The 20,341-nt window shown below is 37.7% G+C and overlaps 1 protein-coding gene across 1 annotated transcript in view; it reads right to left on the bottom strand.

Annotated features, from left to right (window-relative positions):
* The window catches only part of SYCP2L (synaptonemal complex protein 2 like), a 72,233-nt gene that overhangs the window by 27,201 nt on the left and 24,691 nt on the right, over positions 1 to 20,341 (bottom strand). Inside the window, exons 9-14 of the mRNA XM_019633793.1 lie at positions 19,657 to 19,667; positions 19,332 to 19,424; positions 19,171 to 19,231; positions 12,713 to 12,858; positions 6,280 to 6,370; positions 5,696 to 5,793 (exon numbers count right to left, since the gene is read on the bottom strand). Coding sequence (XP_019489338.1) covers positions 5,696 to 5,793; positions 6,280 to 6,370; positions 12,713 to 12,858; positions 19,171 to 19,231; positions 19,332 to 19,424; positions 19,657 to 19,667 — 500 coding nt within the window. The remainder of the gene's footprint in view (positions 1 to 5,695; positions 5,794 to 6,279; positions 6,371 to 12,712; positions 12,859 to 19,170; positions 19,232 to 19,331; positions 19,425 to 19,656; positions 19,668 to 20,341) is intronic.

Here is a 20,341-nt window from a genome sequence, read left to right as displayed (position 1 = left end):
TACATATCTATCAACAATTATTTTAAGTATTAATGGAGTAAATGCTCCAATCAAATGACAAATGGTATCTGAATGGAGAGACAAACAATGCTCTACATATGCTGCCTACAAGAGACTCACTTCAGATTGAAAGACACACATGGACTGGAAAGTAATGGATGGGAAAAAGATATTTCATGAAAATGGAAACAAGTAAGCAAAAAAAGCAATACTTATACCAAACAAAATAGACTTTAAAACAGGAGTCAAAGAACAAGAGTAATCCCACTTCTGGGTATTTACCCTAAGAAACCCAAAACACTACTTTGAAGGGACAGGCGCACCCACATGTTAATTACGGCATTATTTACAATAGCCAAGATATGGAGGCAACGTGGGTGTCCATCAATGGAGAAATGGATGAAGATGAGATGGTACATATATAGAATGGGGTATTACTCACCATAAAAAAGAATGAAATCTTACCATCCACAACAACATGGATGGACCTAGAGGGTATTATGCTGAGTGGAGTAAGTCAGACAGGAAAGACAAATACCATATGATTTCACTTATATGTGGAATCTAAAAAACAATAAATGAACAAACAAAACAGAAACAAATTCATAGATACAGAGAACATTTTGATGATTGCCAGATGGGAGGGTGGTTAGGGGGATGGATGAAAAAGAAGGGATTAAGAAGTACAGATTGGTGGTTATAAAATAGTCATGGGGAGGTAAAGTACAGCATAAGGAATATAGTTAATAATATTGTAATAACTAAGTATGGTGTTGGATGGGTACTAGATTTACTGGGGATCACCTCATAAGTTATATAAATGTCTAATCACTACGCTGTATACCTGAAATTAATATTTTATGTACACTGTAACTGAAAATGTTTTTTAAGTGTTGAAAAAAGAAAGTGAAATAATTCCTTTTAAAATAAATTTAATTGAGAAAAATAGAGATAAAGAGCAGAGTGATGATAAATTTTGAAGATGGTATGCAAATAACTAAAATTTGAGAAGTATTGCCCCCCAAACAATAAAAGTTAGTTCATTACCGACATCCTTGTTTCTTGATTTCTGTCACCCTTGAAAGCAGAATCTTTCCTAAAACAAAATAGCAAATTAATGAAACTGTACCCCCATCACCTTCTCCTTCCCTCACTTCACAGCCCTAACTTTTTTTTCTTCATGTGCCCTTTATCTGATGTGAGCACATGGGAAGTACCCCATCCAGCAGACAAAGGTCTTACTTTAAATCCATTTCAAAAGATCCTGTGCCTGACAACTGATTATTTAAAACAATTCAAATCTTTGTTGAACCCATCTCGGTCAGGCACACAAAGAGGAGGAAGGCAGGGTGAGATCCAGGAAGCAGCAAAAATAATGCTGTAAGTATTTTTTAGGGTGTCAGATGGACACATGTCTTGTTAGGGAGATCACTTCATGAACGGTGTAGAGGCCTGACCACTGCACTGTACATCTGAAGCTGCCATTGAATAATACTGTATGTCAACTATAATTTAATATGTATAGAATCACGGGATGTGGAGTACAGTGTGGGGAGTGGAGTTAATGGAATTGTAATAGATATGTATATCAGAGGTGGGGGGCGGTGGATTGGGGGAGGGGGCTGTCACTTTGTGAGGGGTGAGAAGTGTAACTATTGCATTGTTTTGTACACCTGAAACTAATAAACAAATAAATAAATGAAACAATGAGCTGTGGCAAAGCTGCAAAGCAGTGCTTCCTGTCTGTCTCTACCTTAGAAGCCACTGGGGTGCTACAAGATAGCTTCCCTGGTGGGCAGTGATGTTAGGCATCTATCTTCTCATGTATCTGTTGGCCATTTGTATGTCTTCTTTGAATAAATGTCTATTTAAATCCTTTCTGCATTTTTTTAATAAGGTGATTTTTTTTTTTTTGCTGCTGAATTGTAGGAGTTCCTTATATATTTTGGGTATTGACCCCTTTTTATGGTTTGTTATTTTTAAAAACATAATCTAAGTGTTGGTGAACATGTGGAGAAACTGGAACCCTTGCACACTGTTCATAGGAATGTAAAATGGTGTAGCTGCTATACAAAAGAGTATGGCAGTTCTTCAAAAATTTAAAAATAGAACTACTATATGATACAGTAATCCCATATAGCCAATGGAATTCAAATCAGGATCTGGAAGGGAAACCTTCACTTCCATGTTCATTGCAGCATTATTTACAATAGCCCAGATATGGAAACAATTTAAATGTCCATTGGTGGATGAATGGATAAACAAAATGTGGCATATACATACAAAGAAATACTAGTCAGCCTTAAAAAGGAAGGAAATCCTATAATACAAAACAACATGGATGAGCTTGGATGACATCATGCTAAGTGAAATATGCCAGTCACAGAAGGACAAATACTGCGTGATTCCACTTATATAAGGCATCTAAAATAGTCAAACTCATAGAATGGGAGAAGAGAATGGTGATTTCCAGGCATGGAAGGGAGGAGGAAACATGTTTTTGTTATTCAACATGTATAAAGCTTCAATTATGCAAGATAAACAAGTTCTGGAGATTTGTTGTATAACACTGTGCCTATTGTTAACAATACTATATTGTGCACTTAAAATTTTGTTAAGAGAGTACAGCTCATGTTAAGAGTTCTTATCACAATAAAAAAAGAGAATGAAACAGCTAATGCACCTCTATTTCCAGGCAACCATTGACCCACTTTCTGTCTCTATAGATTAGTTTGCATTTTCTAGTATTTTATGTAAATGAAATCATACAATATGTAGTCTTTTTTTTTTTTTGGTCTGACTTCTTTCACTTGGCATTATTATTTGGAGATTCATGCATGTCGTATACATTAATAGTTAATTCTTTTTTATTTCTGAGTGGCATTCCACTGTATGGATATAACAAAATTTGTTTATCCATTCATCTATTGGTGGACATTTGGGTTGTTTCCAGTTTGGGACTGTTACAAACAAAGTTAACTAAAAACATTAATGTACATCCCTTTGTATGGACATATGCTATCATTTCTCTTGAGTAAATACCTATGATAAGAATAGCTGGTCCATAATAGGTGTATATTTAACATTTTAGAAATCTACCAGCAGTGTATTAGAGTTCCAGTTGCTCCAAATTCTCACCAACACTTGGTACAGTCTAATTTTAGAAATTCTAATAAAGATGGTAAATTTTGTTATATGTATTTTACCACAATTTTTTAAATATAATCATACATTTAAAAATTTACTCACTAGTTCTAGAGGTCTTTTTGTAGATTCCACTGAATTTTCTACTTAGATGATCATACCACCTACAAATACAGTTTTTCTTCTCTCTTTCTGATCTAAATGCTTTTTAGTTCTTTTTCTTGCTTTATTGCTCTGGCTAGACCCTCAACTACAATGTCAAATTGAAGTATTGGAGTAGATATTCTTGCCTTCATACCTGATCCTAAAGAAAGTAATTCAGTCTTTCATCACTAAGTACATTATTACCAGGTTTTTCATAGATGCCCTTTAATAAATTGAGAAAGTTCCTTTTTATACCTAACTTCCTGAGCATTTTTAATCAGGAACAGATATTGAATTTTGTCAAATATTTTTTCTGTATCGACTAGGATCATATTTTTATTTTTGTTTCCTAACATAATAAATTACCTGATTTTTTTACTGTTAAATCAAACTTTCAGTCCCAGAATAATTATTTTTATATTGTTGTATTTGATTTGCTAAAATTTTGTTAAGTGTTTTACATCCATGTTCATAAGGGCTATAGGCCTATAATTTTCTTATAATATCTCTATCCAGTTTTGATATTGGGGTAATGCCAGTCTCATGGAATCAGTTCATAAGTATTTCCTCCTCTTCGATTTTCTGGAAGGTTTATGTAGCACTGGTATTATATTTTTCTAACATGTTTGGTAGAATTTATCAGTGAATCCATGTAAGTCTGGAGTTTTCTGATTGGGAAGGTTTTTAACAATAAATTCCATTTCTTTAAAAGATATGGGGCTATCCAGGTTATCTGTTTTTTTCTTGAGTGTGTTTTGATAGTGGGGGTGAAGAAGGGCAGGAGGATGGGATTTTTCAAAGGGGCAGAAGGAAATTCTTGGTGATGATGGATATGGTCATTACTTGCCTGTAGTGATGGTTCCTGGGTATAGACATATGTCAAAACTCATCTAATTATACACTTTTAAAATGTACAATTTATTTCATTACAATTATATCTCAAAGCTATAAAAAGAAATCACTTGTCCTAGGACCTGTTCTTCAGAGGCCTACATGGAAAAGTGGCAAATAAATTAATGCCAGTGATATATGTTTTCTGGCTGGGAATATTCAGTGTTTTGCTGCAGAAAAATATATCACCAAAGATAACACTGGAGGTATAATAGTAAAGACCCATAGATCAGAACATTGCAGCACTGCTCAAATCATTTTACAGAAAACTACACACAATGCTCTTCTTGTGTGGAGCGTGGCCAGATGCAAGAAAGGGGGAACCTGGACAGTTGACTTGTACATTAACTAGTCACATTACAAGCAATCTACATGATTTTTTAGTGTTGAAAATCACTTACCTGGATGTGTCATTTAATTGAGGAACCAGCATTTTTACTGATGGTTCTTGTAAATCTGAAGAATGCTCATGTTCTGAAGTAACTTCTAATGGTGAAAATTAAAAACAAAAATTGTTAAGCTTCTCAACTAAATATTTACATGTAAATATACCACTCAAGTCTTTTTGATGATAGATTTTGAAATCTGACCTTGTCGTGTATCACTCAGTTTCAGTTTTTCAGGTGAACTATCAGCTGTCTTTGTCTGCTGCAGAAAAAATATGTATTTAATTATGGTGCCTTTGAAACCCTCTTTTGAAATTTATTTGGAGCCACTTTACAGCTCCAAAGAACCACATTTCCACTGAATAGTAAGATATTAAGCTCTTTGTTTATTTGACTTGGCTCCAAATGACTGTTGGCTGTTTCAAAAAATTGACATCCACCCTCAGGAGAATATTTGCTACTATCAAAGACAGTGTCCCAGAGTTACTAAAGGAAACATCCAAGGAAAACTTACTAAAATGTTTTCAATAGCATCAGAATTGTTGGGATACACATAAAGCTACCCAAGGACACCAACCATCTGGAGGAATAATCTTTGGTATGTTTAAAAAAAAATCATTACACTATCATCACACTTCTGTATAATGTGTCCAGGTAATCAAATATAAGAAAAGGAAAAAGGGGCAGAATACCTATATATGCTAGGCAGTATGTTAGGCGCCATACATACATTGTTTTTAATCCTAAGAGGTGCACATTGTGACAAAGCTATTACCTCTCTTTTATAGATAAGTTTCAGGGTCAGTGATGTTAAGTAATACAACCAATTCTTACAGGTAGTAAGTAAAAAGCAGGTCTGACTCCAAAAATTGGGGTCCTTTCCCTCCATCTAAGTCTCCAGATCCCAAATGAGAGAACAAGGCAGAGCCAGCCAAGTCACACATTCCATGGGAGAGCCAAGTTGAGAGAAAGGAGAGATCGCATAAATACAGCAGGCAAAAAGAATCTAAAGGAGGGGGATAGTCAAAAAAGAGACAGATGGTTGTCCTGGAGAAAAAGAACTACAAGCCAGGAGAGGCGGCTTCCACCTGACACAGTCCAGAATCTTGTCCCCCGGTCCCCTCACTCACCGCAAGCTCAGACTGGTCATTTACCGGGAGAGTTATTAGGCAGTGGTCATCTTCAGCACTCATTAACTCCACCAGCTCGGTGGATTCTTCTGCCTGGCCTGTACACATGAAGAAAAGAGCACTGAAAAGTGATAACAATATCCACGCACAATAGCAGGCACACTCTCCAGTTGCTCTTCGTGGGACCCACAGGACAGAGACATCACCACCTTTTGGCAAGACTGCTAAATTAGGTCAGGTCTCAAATCAAACTGGAAATCTAAAGTGGTATTGGAAAACTCATAAGGGGTACACGATCTGTATAGGGCCAGCTTTATAGGTAGACGGGCCCCTCCACAGCCCTGTTTCCTGCCACCCACATCATTTTTTTCTCCTTTATCATTTCCAACTGACCCACAAGAGAGACTGTATTGGGTGGGGAAAATGATTCAAGGCTATTTGCAGGTTTTCTTTCTGAAAAGGTATAATGATACATGTATGACTCTTATACGATCATAGATTTTCAGTGACCTCTTCCAAGTAAGGTTTTATCATTATTTTCATAGGGAATTCAGAGTAAGAAATTTTGTTATTTCCCAATATACCTGTCTCTCTTTTGCGGCTGATAGGAGGAATCTCAGTGTCTTCTTTTTCATACTCGTCAAGGTCTGAGATTTTGGTCTGGTTGGGTAACATCTGAAATGCAAGCCAGCTCACATGACTTTTAAAACCAGTTATCTTTTTTAAATTTTTAAGGAAACCTTAAAGCTCAGAAATAGCACATTGATAAATCAGAAGTGTGTCCTCTTTTGAAGGATCATTTCACTGTTTCCAGCTTGTTAATCTATATCCTTCCTCCAAGACCAGCTCTGGCTGACCACTTCCCTGCTCTCGGCCATTCCCATCCTGGAGTCTTCACAGCCTTTCCTTCCTCTGTCCCAAGTCTGAGCTCTTGTAACTTCTATTCCTGCTTTTCTCAGGGACTAAACCTCTTGGAATGGGTCTGCAGTGAGTTCCCAACTGTAGGCACTCACCATACCCACCCCTTCTTCACAGGGTCTCATGGTCCAGGAACTGTAGCTTAACAGCGTGCGAAGCCCAGTTTTCTCCCGAAACATTTTATTCACTTTGTGAAATGTGGAGACACATATAATTCTGATGTTTTCCACAAGTAAAGGCAAACCTATAGCATCAGGCCAACTCATATAATATGATAAGTTTTTTTATTGATTGATTCTACTTTTATTTCTCATCCTTATCCATAAAATGGTCTTCTCATGGGTAAGTCTTTGGAAGGTATATTTGCAGAGCACTTTAACATGTATAGAATGTTTTTATATACCACTCAAAGCCAAAAGGAAACCAGGCCAATACATCCTCCCTCAGGTCTCCAAATCGTAATTCAACCCATTGGCCAGTGGTTTATGTATTTTTGTCACAGATTTCTTTGCCCTGCCTACTGTCTGTGATAGAGAAAGGCTTCTTGTTCTTGTATATAAATGGGAAAGTCTCAGTAAGACGGAGACCATAGCCGTCTATACAAAGCTCAGACCATTTCCACAAGATAAGACCAGTAGTAGACAGAACTGTTGGAAAACTCCCAAAGACATCCTATTCCTAGTGATTTCCCTCATCCTCAAGGAGCTGAGAGATAAGCAAGGGCCAAGGAGTCCATGGCGAGTATCCTCAGAGCTTCTGGAAGAGTGTGGTGAGGAGGTGATATTACCCTAGAAAAATTTTCAGCTGTTCAAAATAAATAAAATAAAGCCTTTCAAGGCACAAAGAGGCTTTGTATCCTACATAGTTAAGACAGTAATGCATGAAAAGGATTAGAACTCAGAACTCTCAACTCTTATTAAATGGCAAGCAAAAGATCAATCCTTCTGCTTGATCAGATGTTCACCTCAAAATCCAACAAAGAGTTCTGGTTCAAGATGGCAAGGTAGGAAGATTCTGAACTCACCTCCTCCCACACACACCAATCTTCAGCTGTATAAAGTACAATTTCCTCGGGAAAAAAACCCTAAATCTAGCTGAATGATTCCTACACATCAGATGAATAAGAAAAAACTCACATTGATGCAGGCAGATGTTGAAACACAATCGGACCATAAACCCCACCACCAGCATGGCAACCCACAATGGGGAAGAAACTCAGAATCCCAAATTTCTCCCTGAGGAGCAAAGGATTTGAACCCCACATCTGGTACTCCAACTTTTAAGACCTGCACCTGAGAGATAAGCTCCCAGAAATCTAGCTTTGAAAGCCAGCAGGGCTTGCATCGATGAGACCCACAAGGCTATAACAAACTGAGAAACAGCTCTTAAAGGACTTGTACATGCAGACTCACCTGCCCCAGGACCCAGCATGGAGGCAACCAACCGGAAAGTGCACAGACTCTCGGTGAAACAGGTTTATGTGCTTATCTTAAAGCATCAATCTCAGGAGCAGGCATATAATTGAACACATATCTAGGAGCCTACCAAAATACTCTCTGGGGAGAGAGGCCAGAAAGCACCATCTTTACACTCTCGCTTTACCGTCTCTAGCTTGCCAATGTCTCCTGGAAGGGAGCTTGTATTCTCATCTTGTGCCCTGGTTTTTGTAGCTGCCGCACAGGGGATACCTCTAAGTTGCCTGGCTCTGGTGGCCAGCGGGACGTAAACTCACAGGTCCCTCAGGATTGTAACCAATGAAGAAAGAATTCTTAACCAGCTATGATCCTCAGGACACAGCAGAGACACAGCACTGAGCTGTCCTGCCTTCCTGTGAAAGTGACCTATTTGCTTATCTTCATAGCTGCTGCCTGAGAGCTGTTGTATGCTTCTAATTAAACACACATCTCAGGGCCGACTATACACCTCTCCAGAGACCTTGGAGGACAGGTGCTATCTTCGCAGTATCCCTCTTCTGTGCCCCAGAGCACCAGGATCTCCCAGAGGGCAGCTTGTGCATGCATCTGGTGCCCCAGTTTTGGTGGCTACCACCCAGGTACACCCTTTGATTGCCTGGTTGGTGGCCCTCAGGGCTTCCATTTCTGTGCTCCATAGGACTGTAACAACTTGAGTTCTTGGCTGGCTACCACCCCCAGGGCACAGCACACACAGCAGACTACAACATACCCCCAGTCTTTCTTTCAAAAGGGCCTATTTGCATCTCCTAAAGCTCTGGCCAGAGGGGCAGATTTCTGGTTGGGCACATGTCTAGGGGCTACTCCAAAACAAAGGGCAGTGGATGCCAATTTTGTACTCACCCTCTGCCTCACTATAGCTCATCAGTATCTCCCCAAAAGGAGTTCATACCATCACTTGGCACCCCAATTTTTGTGGCTGCCAGCCAGGGTATACCTCTAGATCACCTGGCTCTAGTGGACAGTGGGGTTTGCGCTCACAATACCACAGGACTATATATATTTGCATATTTAAAAGCTGATGCCAGGCCAGCCAAGTGGCGTGTTGGTTAAGAGCTGGCTTGGGAAGCCAGCTCTGAGCAGTGGGACCCCGGTTCGGATCCCACATGACACTGCCCTCTACAGCTAAGATGGTGAGCAGCAGCTCAACCTGGAGCTGGGCTGCCGTGAGTCGCCGGCGACAGTGGAGGCTGCAGCCCCTGCTGCAGTGGGCTGCCATAAGCTACCATGTGTGGCCAGCAGCCAGCATGAGCAGCCGGCAGCCGATGTGAGCTGCCAAGAGCTGCCATGAGCGGCCGTCCAGAGGCCGGCGACTGATCTGCCTCGCCCGGGAAGAGCGCAATGATAATACCAACATGGGCCAGTGAAGCGACGTCCTCCACAGCTAGACTGAAAAACAAAAGGACAGCAACTTGTCTGTTCCCCCTTCCCCCAATTCCCCAGCACTATTCGCCTCCCCCAATTCCCCAATAAAATCTTTAAAAAAAAAAAAAAAAGCTGATGCCTGATGGTCTGGTTTCCAATCAGCCTGAATCTAAGTGCTGACTGAGATCCACCTCCCCTTTGGGACACTGACAGCTCTTGGCATAACCTCAAATACTGGGAGCCACTAAAAGTAAAAGAAGCTGCTCAGATGGTCACAAAGGATTGAGAGACAACCAAGAGCTAGGACAAGGTTGAACAATAAGTTTCATCTCCTTATGAAGCCACTCCTTCAGCTAGAGAGAGGTGGCTGTTTTATCTAACGCATAGAAACCAACACAGAGAGTCAAGGAAAATGAAGAAACAAAGGAATAGCTTCCAAATGAAAACAAAATAAACCTCAGAAAAAGACCTTAATGAAAAGGAGATAAATGATTTTCCTGATAAACAGTTCAAAATAATACTCATAAAAATGCTCACCAAACTTGGGGAAATAATGGGTGAACACAGTGAGAACTTCAACAGCGACATAGGAAAAATAAGGAAGTACCAAATAGAAGTCTCAGAACTTAAGGACACAATAACTAAACTAACACACACACACACACACACACACACACACACACACACACACACACACACACATTACAGGGGTTCAGCTGCAGACTAGATGAAACACAAGAAAGGAACAGTGATCTTGAAGACAGGGCAGGGCAGTAGAACTCAATCAGAGCAGCAAAATGAAAAAAGTGAGGCTAGTGTAAGTGACTTACGGAACAGCATCATGTGAACAAACATTCATATTACAGGCGTCCCAGAAGGAGAAGAAAGAAAGGTGGGGCAGAAAGCTTATTTGAAGAAATAACAGCTGAAAACCTCCCTAACCTGCATGAGGAAACAGACATCCAGATCTAGGAAGCCTGAAGAGGATTGAAAAAGGAACACAAAGAGAGTCACACCGAGACACATTATAATTCAAGTGTCAAAAGCTAAAAACAAGAATAAAATTTTTAAAGAGCAAGGGAAAAACTTGTTACATACCAGAGAAACCTCATAAGACTATCAGTTTTCTCAACAAAAACTTTGCAGGCTAAAGGTGTGACACAATATATTTAAAGTGCTGAATTTAAATACTTCCATCCAAGAATACCCTTCCCCTCACCACCCCCCGCCAGCAAAGCTGTTATTCAGAATTGGACAGACAGTGTTCCAGACAAGCAAAAGCTAAAGGGGTTCATCACTACTAAACAGTCCTTACAAAAAATGTTGAAGGCACTTCTCTAAGCTTAAATGAAATGATGCTGATTAGTAACAGGAAAACATAGGAAACTATAAATTTCACTGGTAAAGGTAAATATATAGTAAAATTCAGAATAATCTTAATATTGTAAAGGTAGTGAGTTAATTTCTTATAAAGCTAGTATGAAAGTTAAAAAACAAAAATTGTAAAAATAACTATTACTACAATACTTTAAGGGATACTTAAGCTAAAGAGATGTAAATTGTAACATCAAAAAAAATTAAATGTGAAGGGAAAGTAAAAATGTAGAGCTTTAGGATGTAATCCAACTGAAATTCTTATCAACTTAAAAATAGACTCTTATTAGTTGTTTTGTGTAAGTCTCATGGTAACCACAAAACAAAAGCCTATAGGAGATACAAAAAAAGGAAGAAAAAGGAATCTAACCATATCACTACAGGAAATCATAAAATCACACAGAAATAGAGCAACGGAAGAAGAAAGGAACAGCGGAAGTACAAAACAACTAGAAAACAATTAACAAAATGGTGATTAGTATATACTTATCTATAATTATTTTAGATGTAAATGAATTCAATTCTCCAATCAAAAGACACAGAGGGGGTCGGCTGAGTAGCTCAGTTGGTTAAGAGCTTGCTCAAGAGTGCGAGCTCTGAGCAACAGCGGTTCAAATCCCGGCCTGAGCTGAGAAGCCGCTGAGCTGCCAACAGGTGACAGAATGGCTCAGCTAAAAAAAAAAAAGACACAGAGGGCTAAATGGGGGGAAAAAAACAAAAAAGACCCATCTATATGCTGCCAGATATAAGGACGCACATAGACTAGAAGTGAAGGGATGGGAAATATATTCCATGCAAATGGAAACCATAAGAAAGCTGGGGTAGCTATACTTATATCAGACAAAATAGGTTTTAAGACAAAGACTGTAATAAGAGACAAAGAAGATTATTACATTAATGATAAAGGGGTCAATCCAGCAATAGAAGATTTATAAATATTTATGCAATTAACATAAGAGTATCTACAAATGTTAACAGATCTAAAGGGAGAAATAGACAGAAATTGCATATTTGAAAGTTGCTAAGAGAGTACATTAAAAGTTCTCATCGTGAGAAAAAAGAATTGTTAAATATGGCAATGGCGGTTAACTAGACTTATTGTGGTGATAATTTTGCTACATATACAAATATCGAATCATTATGTTGTACACCTGAAACTATTACAGTCATGCAGCACTTAATGACAGAGATATGTTCTGATAAATACATTGTTAGGTGATTTTTGTGATTGTGCGAACATCATAGAGTACACTCACACAAACCTAGATATGGTATAACCTATGACACATCTAGGCTGTATGCTCTAGCCTATTGCTCTTAGGCTAGAAGCCTGTACAGCACGTTATGGTACAAAACAACATGACTTTAAAACAAACACAAGAGAAAATGATGCAATCAAAAGGCATAGTAAACACCAGATATATGAGGCTGCTACCAGCAAAACACAGCATACTGTTTTATAGCAAACTTTTTTTATAAGTAAATAATGTACACTCTAAAGTAATGATAAAAATATAGTATAGTAAACACATACGTCAATAACATAGTTGTTTATTCTCATTATCAGTATTACGTACTGCACATAATTTTATGTGCTATACTTTTATACAACTGGCTGTGCAGGTTTGTTTACACCAGCATCACCAACACGTAATGCCTTGTGCTACATTATGAGGGCTGTAATATTACTAGGTGATGGGAATTTTTCAGCTCCATTATAATCTCATGGACCACAGTCTGTCATTGACTGAAACGTTGTTATGCAGCACATGACTGTATAATGTTATATATCAATTATATTTCAATTTTTAAAAATCCAACATGGAAATTTAAGAGATATGAAAACATCCTAAAACACAGTCAAATAATTAAAAAGAATTAAACCTGCCATCTGTTTGTCTTCTCCAAAAGTTTCAATGGAGGCTTGTGATATGTTGAATTGCAAATCAAAATGGATTTCTATTTTCCTCACTTCTTTGTTTCTGATATTAACAGGCTTCAAGTGAATGATGAACATCTTCTTCGTCTCAGTTTCTAGCAAACAATAAAATATACCAATGCATATCAACATGCTGAAAATTTTCACTTTAAAATTTCATAATTTTAAATAACTGCACTATGATATTTGTCAACTGTCCAGGTATTTCTGCAATGAAAACTTGAAAAAAAATTAAATAAAGTTACTTTGAAGTTATTTTTATTAGATTGTGTGTGTTTATAGGATTAAGTGTTTAGTCTTGCAGAAATAAAGTAACTTAGCAGCATAGCAATGAAAATCATTTTGTCTTCTAAAATTCTGTCTACTTTTCAAAGAGCATTTTGTGACTACAAGCTATCATATGCAACAGGTATTTTACTTTCCAATATATTAAGGACACCATTCATTCTGATTCTTTCTCTCAGATCCCACTCATTTCTGAAATTCAAATTAAAAGTCACTATTCACAATATGCAAGATGGAATAATCTACCTTCATTTAAATGCCCCTTCTTAAAGAAGAAAAATGGAAACATCCTAGAGAGAGGACTGTTTTTCAGACAACAGTCTCATTGTGGAATTTCTTCCAGGATGCCAGCACCGTACTGACAATTAGTAATTGGCTATAGAAGAGAAAATAGCTTAGGACAAAATTCAAGGAGAATCCAATAATAAGCCACAGTAAGCACATGCTGAGTTGGAAGTAGCAGAAAAGAGAGTCAAGTCTATGAAAGTGTAGGCAAAACCAACAGTCACAAATTGATGAGAATGGAAATAGGAAAAAAAGAGTAAGACACATCTATGTCTAGATCTGTGGCTACTAAGTATTTGCAGTAGGGCTAGTACAAACTGAGATGGTGCCATAGCATAAAATACATATCAGCTTGTGAAGACTTGGTACAAAAAAAGAGAAGGCAAAAATATCTCATAAATTTTTCAAATTAATTGCATGTTAAAATGCTACTATTTGGATATACTGAGTTAAATACATGGTTTTAACAAAATTAATCCACTTAGAAAAACTTTTTATGTGGCTACTTGAAAATTTAATATTAAATATGTCACTCACATTATATTTCTTTTTTTAATTTGGTGACATAGGTTAATAAAATTATATAGGTGTTAAGTGTACAATTCTGTAATACGTCATCTACATATTGCAATGTGTGTTCACCACCCAGAGTCAGTTCTCCTTCCATCACCATATATTGATCTTCTTTACCATCTTCTACCTCTTCCCTTCCCCCCTTACCTTCTGGTAACCACTAAACTGTTGTCACATTATATTGGGTTGTCGGAAAAGTCAGGATGCATTTTTGCAATGAAAAACATAGAAAAAATATGTCATAGACTTTTCTGACAACCCAATATTTCTAGAGGACAGTGTTGGCTTAGAGCAAAGCTCGGCAATCCCACCAAATACTGATCTTACTGAACATCTAGTCACTCAAGGAAAAGTCTATGAAACCCTGCAACAAAAGTAATTCAAACATTATCTAAAAAGTAAACAGCTAATGGTCTGTAGGATCCAATGCAGACAGACAAAAGTCAGAAGAAATGACCTGAGGACTGCTTCAAGCACTCAACATACTACTAAAACCTTGCCAACTCCTTAAAAAGAAGGGCTATGCATAAAAAACTAAGATCATGCTTGTCGAGTTTGCTAGACAGTCTTCAGTTTCCTTGGCTATAAAAAAAAGAAAGTAGTAACATCTACCTCCTCCAGATATTGTGAGGCACTTTGTAAATTATGAAGTCTCATAGAAATGTGATATATTAATGAAATACAGAATATTAACTTTGGCGAGTTGGTTCCTGAAAACCACTACAGTAGCAAGGTTTGGAGTTCAGGAACTTAAAATTTGAAAAGCAATTTAGGGGTACCACAGTCAGAAAACCTATGAAAGTCCTTCTAAAACATTGACTTAGAGTAAATACAATGATATTTTATGTATTTTAAATTATTGGGTTGTCGGAAAAGTCATGATGCATGTTGCAACAGGTAGCACTAGTTCATTTTTGGAAGTACTAGAGTCATTCGCATCTGTTATTGCTATGTCATTTCACAGCTGACAGTTCTAGCTTCATTCTAAAAAAAATTAAGGGATTTGGTTGAGTTTTGGAGATTTTATAACAAGTTGACAATGGAAGACCAAACTGTGCATTTTTGTCATATTTTACTGTTTTACTTCCATAAAGGGAAAAACACTCATCAAGCTTGTGAAAAGTTGCATAAAGTTTATGGTGACAATGCTCTACGTCAGTGCCAACGATTGTTCATGAAATTCTGTGCTAGTGATTTTGATCTCAACAATGCTCCTCAGTCAGGGAGGCCCACCGAGATTGATGACAACAAAATAAAGGCATTGATCGAGTCAAACCACATTACACGACACAAGGGATTGCAGAAACACTGAACATCCATCATTCAAGCGTTCCCAATACCTCAAGAAGCTGCGATACATAAGCAAGCTCGGTATTTGGATTCCGCATGAACTCAAAGAAGTTCATTTGACAGCACATATAAACATCTGCAATATGCTCATTAAATGTGAGGAAAACGATCCTTTTTTGAAGCGACTGATAACTGGTAATGAGAAGTGGATTGTTTACAACAATGTGGTGCGCAAACGGTCTTGGTCCCGATGTGATGATTCGCCTCAAACAACATTGAAAGCAGACAGAGAAAGGTTATGCTCTCAGTGTGGTGGGATGTTAAAGGTGTCGTGTTTTTCGAACTCCTACCAAGGAACCAAACAATCAATTTGAATGTGTACTGTCAGCAATTGGACAATTTGAACGAATCCATCATCCAGAAATGTCCAGAGCTTGTTAATTATAAAAGAGTTGTGTTCCATCGTGACAACGCGAGACCACACACACAAGTTTGATCATCCGTCCAAAAATGATTGGAGCTTGGATGGGATGTGTTGCCACACCCACCATACTCGTATGACCTTGCGCCATCAGACTTCCACTTGTTTCGCTCTCTTCAAAACTCCTTGCATGATATAATGTTCAATTCAGATAAGGCTGTAAATCAGCACCTTGTTCAGTTTTTTGCAAATAAAGACAGGTCCTTCTATGAACGAGGAATTATGAAGCTGACTGAAAGATGGCAAAAGGTTATCGAATAAAATGGGCAATACATCATTGATTGATCTTTGTTTTCTACATAAACAAATGACCTTTGAAAAACAGACAAAATACATCATGACTTTTCCGACAACCCAATAATAGTAACAGGTAATGACTATATAAATTAAGTTACTCTTACCTTATATTTATGATTACACTTAATTTACATTTCTAGGGAGGTATTTAGAAATGCCTTTCCTTTACTACAGATAAGAGGTACTCCAAGCTAATGTATGTTATCTTTCCAATTCTGTGACTACTTAACTGTTAACTCTTTCCATCTGTGACACAATAAAAAATACATATTTCGCCTCTCCCCAGGTTCCTGACTCAGACCTCCTAAAACCTTTGTAATTTCCTGAGTGCTAGGGGTGCTAGGAGCATCATTCTTCTAATAGTTGGTCTTTGACCCCTGTTCCTGACACAAGCGCTTCTAAGACCCTTAGAATCCCGGCAGTGATGAGTGTCTTGTATGCTAATGAGGTGACTGGGGCTGGGGGCCTCTACACAGCATCAGAATGGAGGACTGGTCCCCAAAAGACTAAAGCATGATTACAGGGTTGGAACTTTCAGCTCTCCGGGGGGGAGGGGGGGGGCAAAGGGTCAGAGATTGAGTTAATAATTGATCATGGCTACATGGTAAAGCCTCCACAAAAATCTCTAAACTAGGGTTTGGGAGAGCTTCCAGGTTGGTGATCACATCCTTGTGCCAGGAGGGTGGTGTACCCCAATTTCACAGAGATAGAAGCTCCTGCACTCAGGACACCTCTGGATCTCACCCTCTGTACCTCTTCAGCTGGCTGTTCATCTGTATCCTTGATTATATCCTTTATAATAAACTGGTAACTTAAGTGTTTCCCTGAGTTCTGTGAGCCAGGATAGCAAACTATCAAACATGACAAGGAGGCTGTGGGAACCCCAGATTTGTAGCTGGGTGGCCAGAAGTGCAGGTGACCACCTGGGACTTGCAAGTGGGGGGCTGAGCCATCAACCTGTGGGGTCTGCACTAACTCCAAGTAGTTAGTGTCAGAATTGCTTAATGTGAGGGGGAAAGCTACACATTTGGTGTCAGAAGTGTTGCGAGTAAAGGCAACAGTTTTCTTTTACCATCTCTCTCAGTTCTTCCAACTGGAGCCTCCTCACATGCCAACAGATATAGTTCCAAAATCAAGGCTCACTTCTCTTCATCTTTCCCTTCATTCATAGAGTTTCACAGTGAAAGTCTCTCCTCCTCCTCTTCTGCCATTTGCTTTACTACCTAATCTATCCCTGTCCCAAGTGTCCTTCTTTTTCTAATAGGCAACAGGAGAAATTAAAAATTCCTGCACATCAGAACAAATTTTCACAATCACAGAAAAGAACCACATACAGAAAATTGTGGAATGTTTTTAAATGCACAAAAAAGTTACTGGGTGCCTATCTATTGTAGAATCCTTTCTGGGATATCTACACTTTTTATTGTCTTTGAGCTATTTTACAAATTTCTGAATTGTAGAAAACTGATGATAATGAAAACTGATGATAAATTCAAAATAATTGTGTCTGTGGAATGAAATTGTCTACTCTCAAATCTATTTACAAATTTTCTCAGTGCTTATATATGTATAGTTCTCTGAAAACTCTTTGAATTGGTTTTTTACATCTTACTGGTTGCCTCATTAATTAATGAATTAAATAAAGTCTTCAACTCACATTCGTGTAATATTTTCATGAGGGTTATGATTTCACCTTTTCAAAAATTATTGTTTAACAGGACAATGAAGTTAACTTATGTATATAGGAAATCCACCAAGGGAAACTCAGGGCTGAGGAAGGATTACTTTTATCTTAATTGGTTCCATGGGAGAACCTTCAGTTAGAGTTCGAGGCTACAAAGGACTTGTGTGAGAAAAATCATGGTATAGATCATGTTTCACTAGCTCTCAGGAAGCTAGGCAGCAAATTTGAATCCCCATGGTGGCCATTTTAGACTAGCCCTTGTTGATACTATTTTATTCTTGTCTATGATTCCAATTTTGCATTTTTATTATTTTGGTATAAATATGCAAGCTGACCCACAAGTGAAGTATAATACCCATATAATCACATTATATTTAGTTTTAAATCTTCAATAAATCCAATTACTTAAAAATTATATATATACTAAGTTACTTTCAAAAATGTCTCCTTGTTTTTTAAAGACCCAATTCAGGAACCCTGATCAAGCATGATTAAGAGCTGAAATGCTGAAGTGGACTAACAAGTTACTTGCACCCACCTGATTTCATGATCCACTCTATCTACCAATCTAAGAAGAAAGGTGAGTGACAGGTTTAAGACAGGGAAGTCAAAGGGATAATATTTAGACAGAATTGAGATATACCCACATAAACTCATTATTATAAATCTATGGGAAGGAGAAAGCATGTACTATAACCATTTCTTTAATTGTGGTACAAAACATAACATTTATAATGTTAATCATTTTTAAGTGTACAGTTCAGTAGTGTTATATATATTCGCATTGTTGTACAACTGATCTCCAGAACTTTTCATCTTGAAAATGTGAACTCTGTACCCATTAAACAACAACTCCCCATTTTCCCCTCCCGACAGTCCCTTGGTAAACACCATTCTACCGTTCCTATAAATTTGAATACTTTAAATGCCTTATTAAGTAGAATCACACAGTATTTGTCTTTTTGTGACTGGCTTATTTCACTTAGCATAATGTCCCCAAGGTTCATCCATGTTGTCACATGTGTCAGAATTTCTTTCCTTTTTAAAGCTGCTAATATTCCACTGTAGGTATACACCATATTTTTTTATCTATTCATCCACTGATAGACACTTAGGTTACTTCTGCCTTTTGGCTACTGTGAATAATGCTACAATGAACATGGGTGTATAAACATCTCTTCAAGTCCTGCTTTCAATTCTTCTGGATATATACCTCGAAGTGAAATTGCTAGATCATATAGTAATTATATTTTTATTTTTTGTAAAACTAAACCATTTTTACAATGAAAAAACAAGGCAAGTAATGGAACTCCAAAGTCACAAAGCAAAGAAGTCACCAGTCTTGGTCCCCTGCATGCTGGTCCTGAGCATCATGGTCCTTCCACCACACTACACTGCCTCTCTTCTACTTCAAGGCATAATCAAAGACTATAATTAACTAAACATATACTGCAACTATAAACAGAAATAATACTCTGAATTAAATGTGGGGTAGTTCAATTATCATCTTACCTATTATGCTGAAATTAATTACTGCTTCCTTGAAAAGTCTTACTGAGTCCCACAGAGCACTCTTGGGGGGGAAAAAAGTGAAATTCATGAGTACATAACACATACTTGCATACGAACAGTGTCTAAGCACTTAAATTTAAACAGAAATCAAATGTGATTACCTCAGTATTGTCTATATAAAAAGTTACACTCTGACTTCCTAGGTTGAAATCAATCCAAAATTCCTCTAATTTTTCATCTGCTGGTTTTCTCAACTGTAAGATATAATTTCAGCATAAATTATACATGTAAATATCATGTCAAAGGGTCAGATGAAACTTTTTCCATTAAGGCTCGGGCCGACTCTTGACTCTTTGAAATGTACTCTCTTCCAATAAACTTCTTTATCACCACTTTAAGAAAAAAAAACACCTTTTTTTTCCATTAAAAACAGAACTTCTGCTTTTCCTAAAACACCACCCTAATTATAGGGTGTCTCTTTATTACCTTACTCATTTCTGCAAAACAAAACATAAAAGGTCTCAATTTTATATAACTAAGCTAATTTCTGGGGAAAAAAGAAAATAACTCTATCCTCAACCATATAACAGATGTTTAAGTGTGTCAGACTTCCCATGGGTACCTTCCGAAAGGCACCACGAACAATGTCTTTGTTTTCTCCCAGACATATTCTAGGCATACATCAGGAAGTATATAGAGTTTTTATTTCTCAACAACAGCGCAAACACTAGACTTACTAACTACCACTTGCTTTTCCAATAAATAGTATTTCTTGGACATCTTTCCATCATGCATGCTTACTTTTTAACAGCTACAGAGCTGAATACATGTCTTAACTCATAATGTAAGTTACTGGAAGCCAGTGTAAGGGCTGTGATTGAAGCTGATAGAAAGGCCTTTCTAGCTGATAGGACTTTCTAGAAGTCCTAGAAAGAAGAACCAAGCAGAGATCAGACTCCTCAGACAACTAGAGGGAAAAATAGACAACTGAGATACAGGAATCAAGCTATCAAAATCAGTTCTAGAAGCAGGGACCTGTAATGTAGCCATGAGTTGCAGACTTAACACACAGAAGCCAAGAAGGAGGCTCTGAACCCAAAACAAAGAAATGGTTAATTCAGACATTCTAAAGACAGGGCCCTAGAAACCCCAAGAGTCAAGGTTCAGAGAT

The sequence above is a fragment of the Hipposideros armiger genome, unplaced genomic scaffold, assembly GCF_001890085.2.
Source record: "Hipposideros armiger isolate ML-2016 unplaced genomic scaffold, ASM189008v1 scaffold_1410, whole genome shotgun sequence".
NCBI classification, from domain to species: Eukaryota; Metazoa; Chordata; class Mammalia; order Chiroptera; family Hipposideridae; genus Hipposideros; species Hipposideros armiger.
Note: the sequence above shows the minus strand (reverse complement) of the source record. Positions and strands in the feature narration are given on the sequence as shown.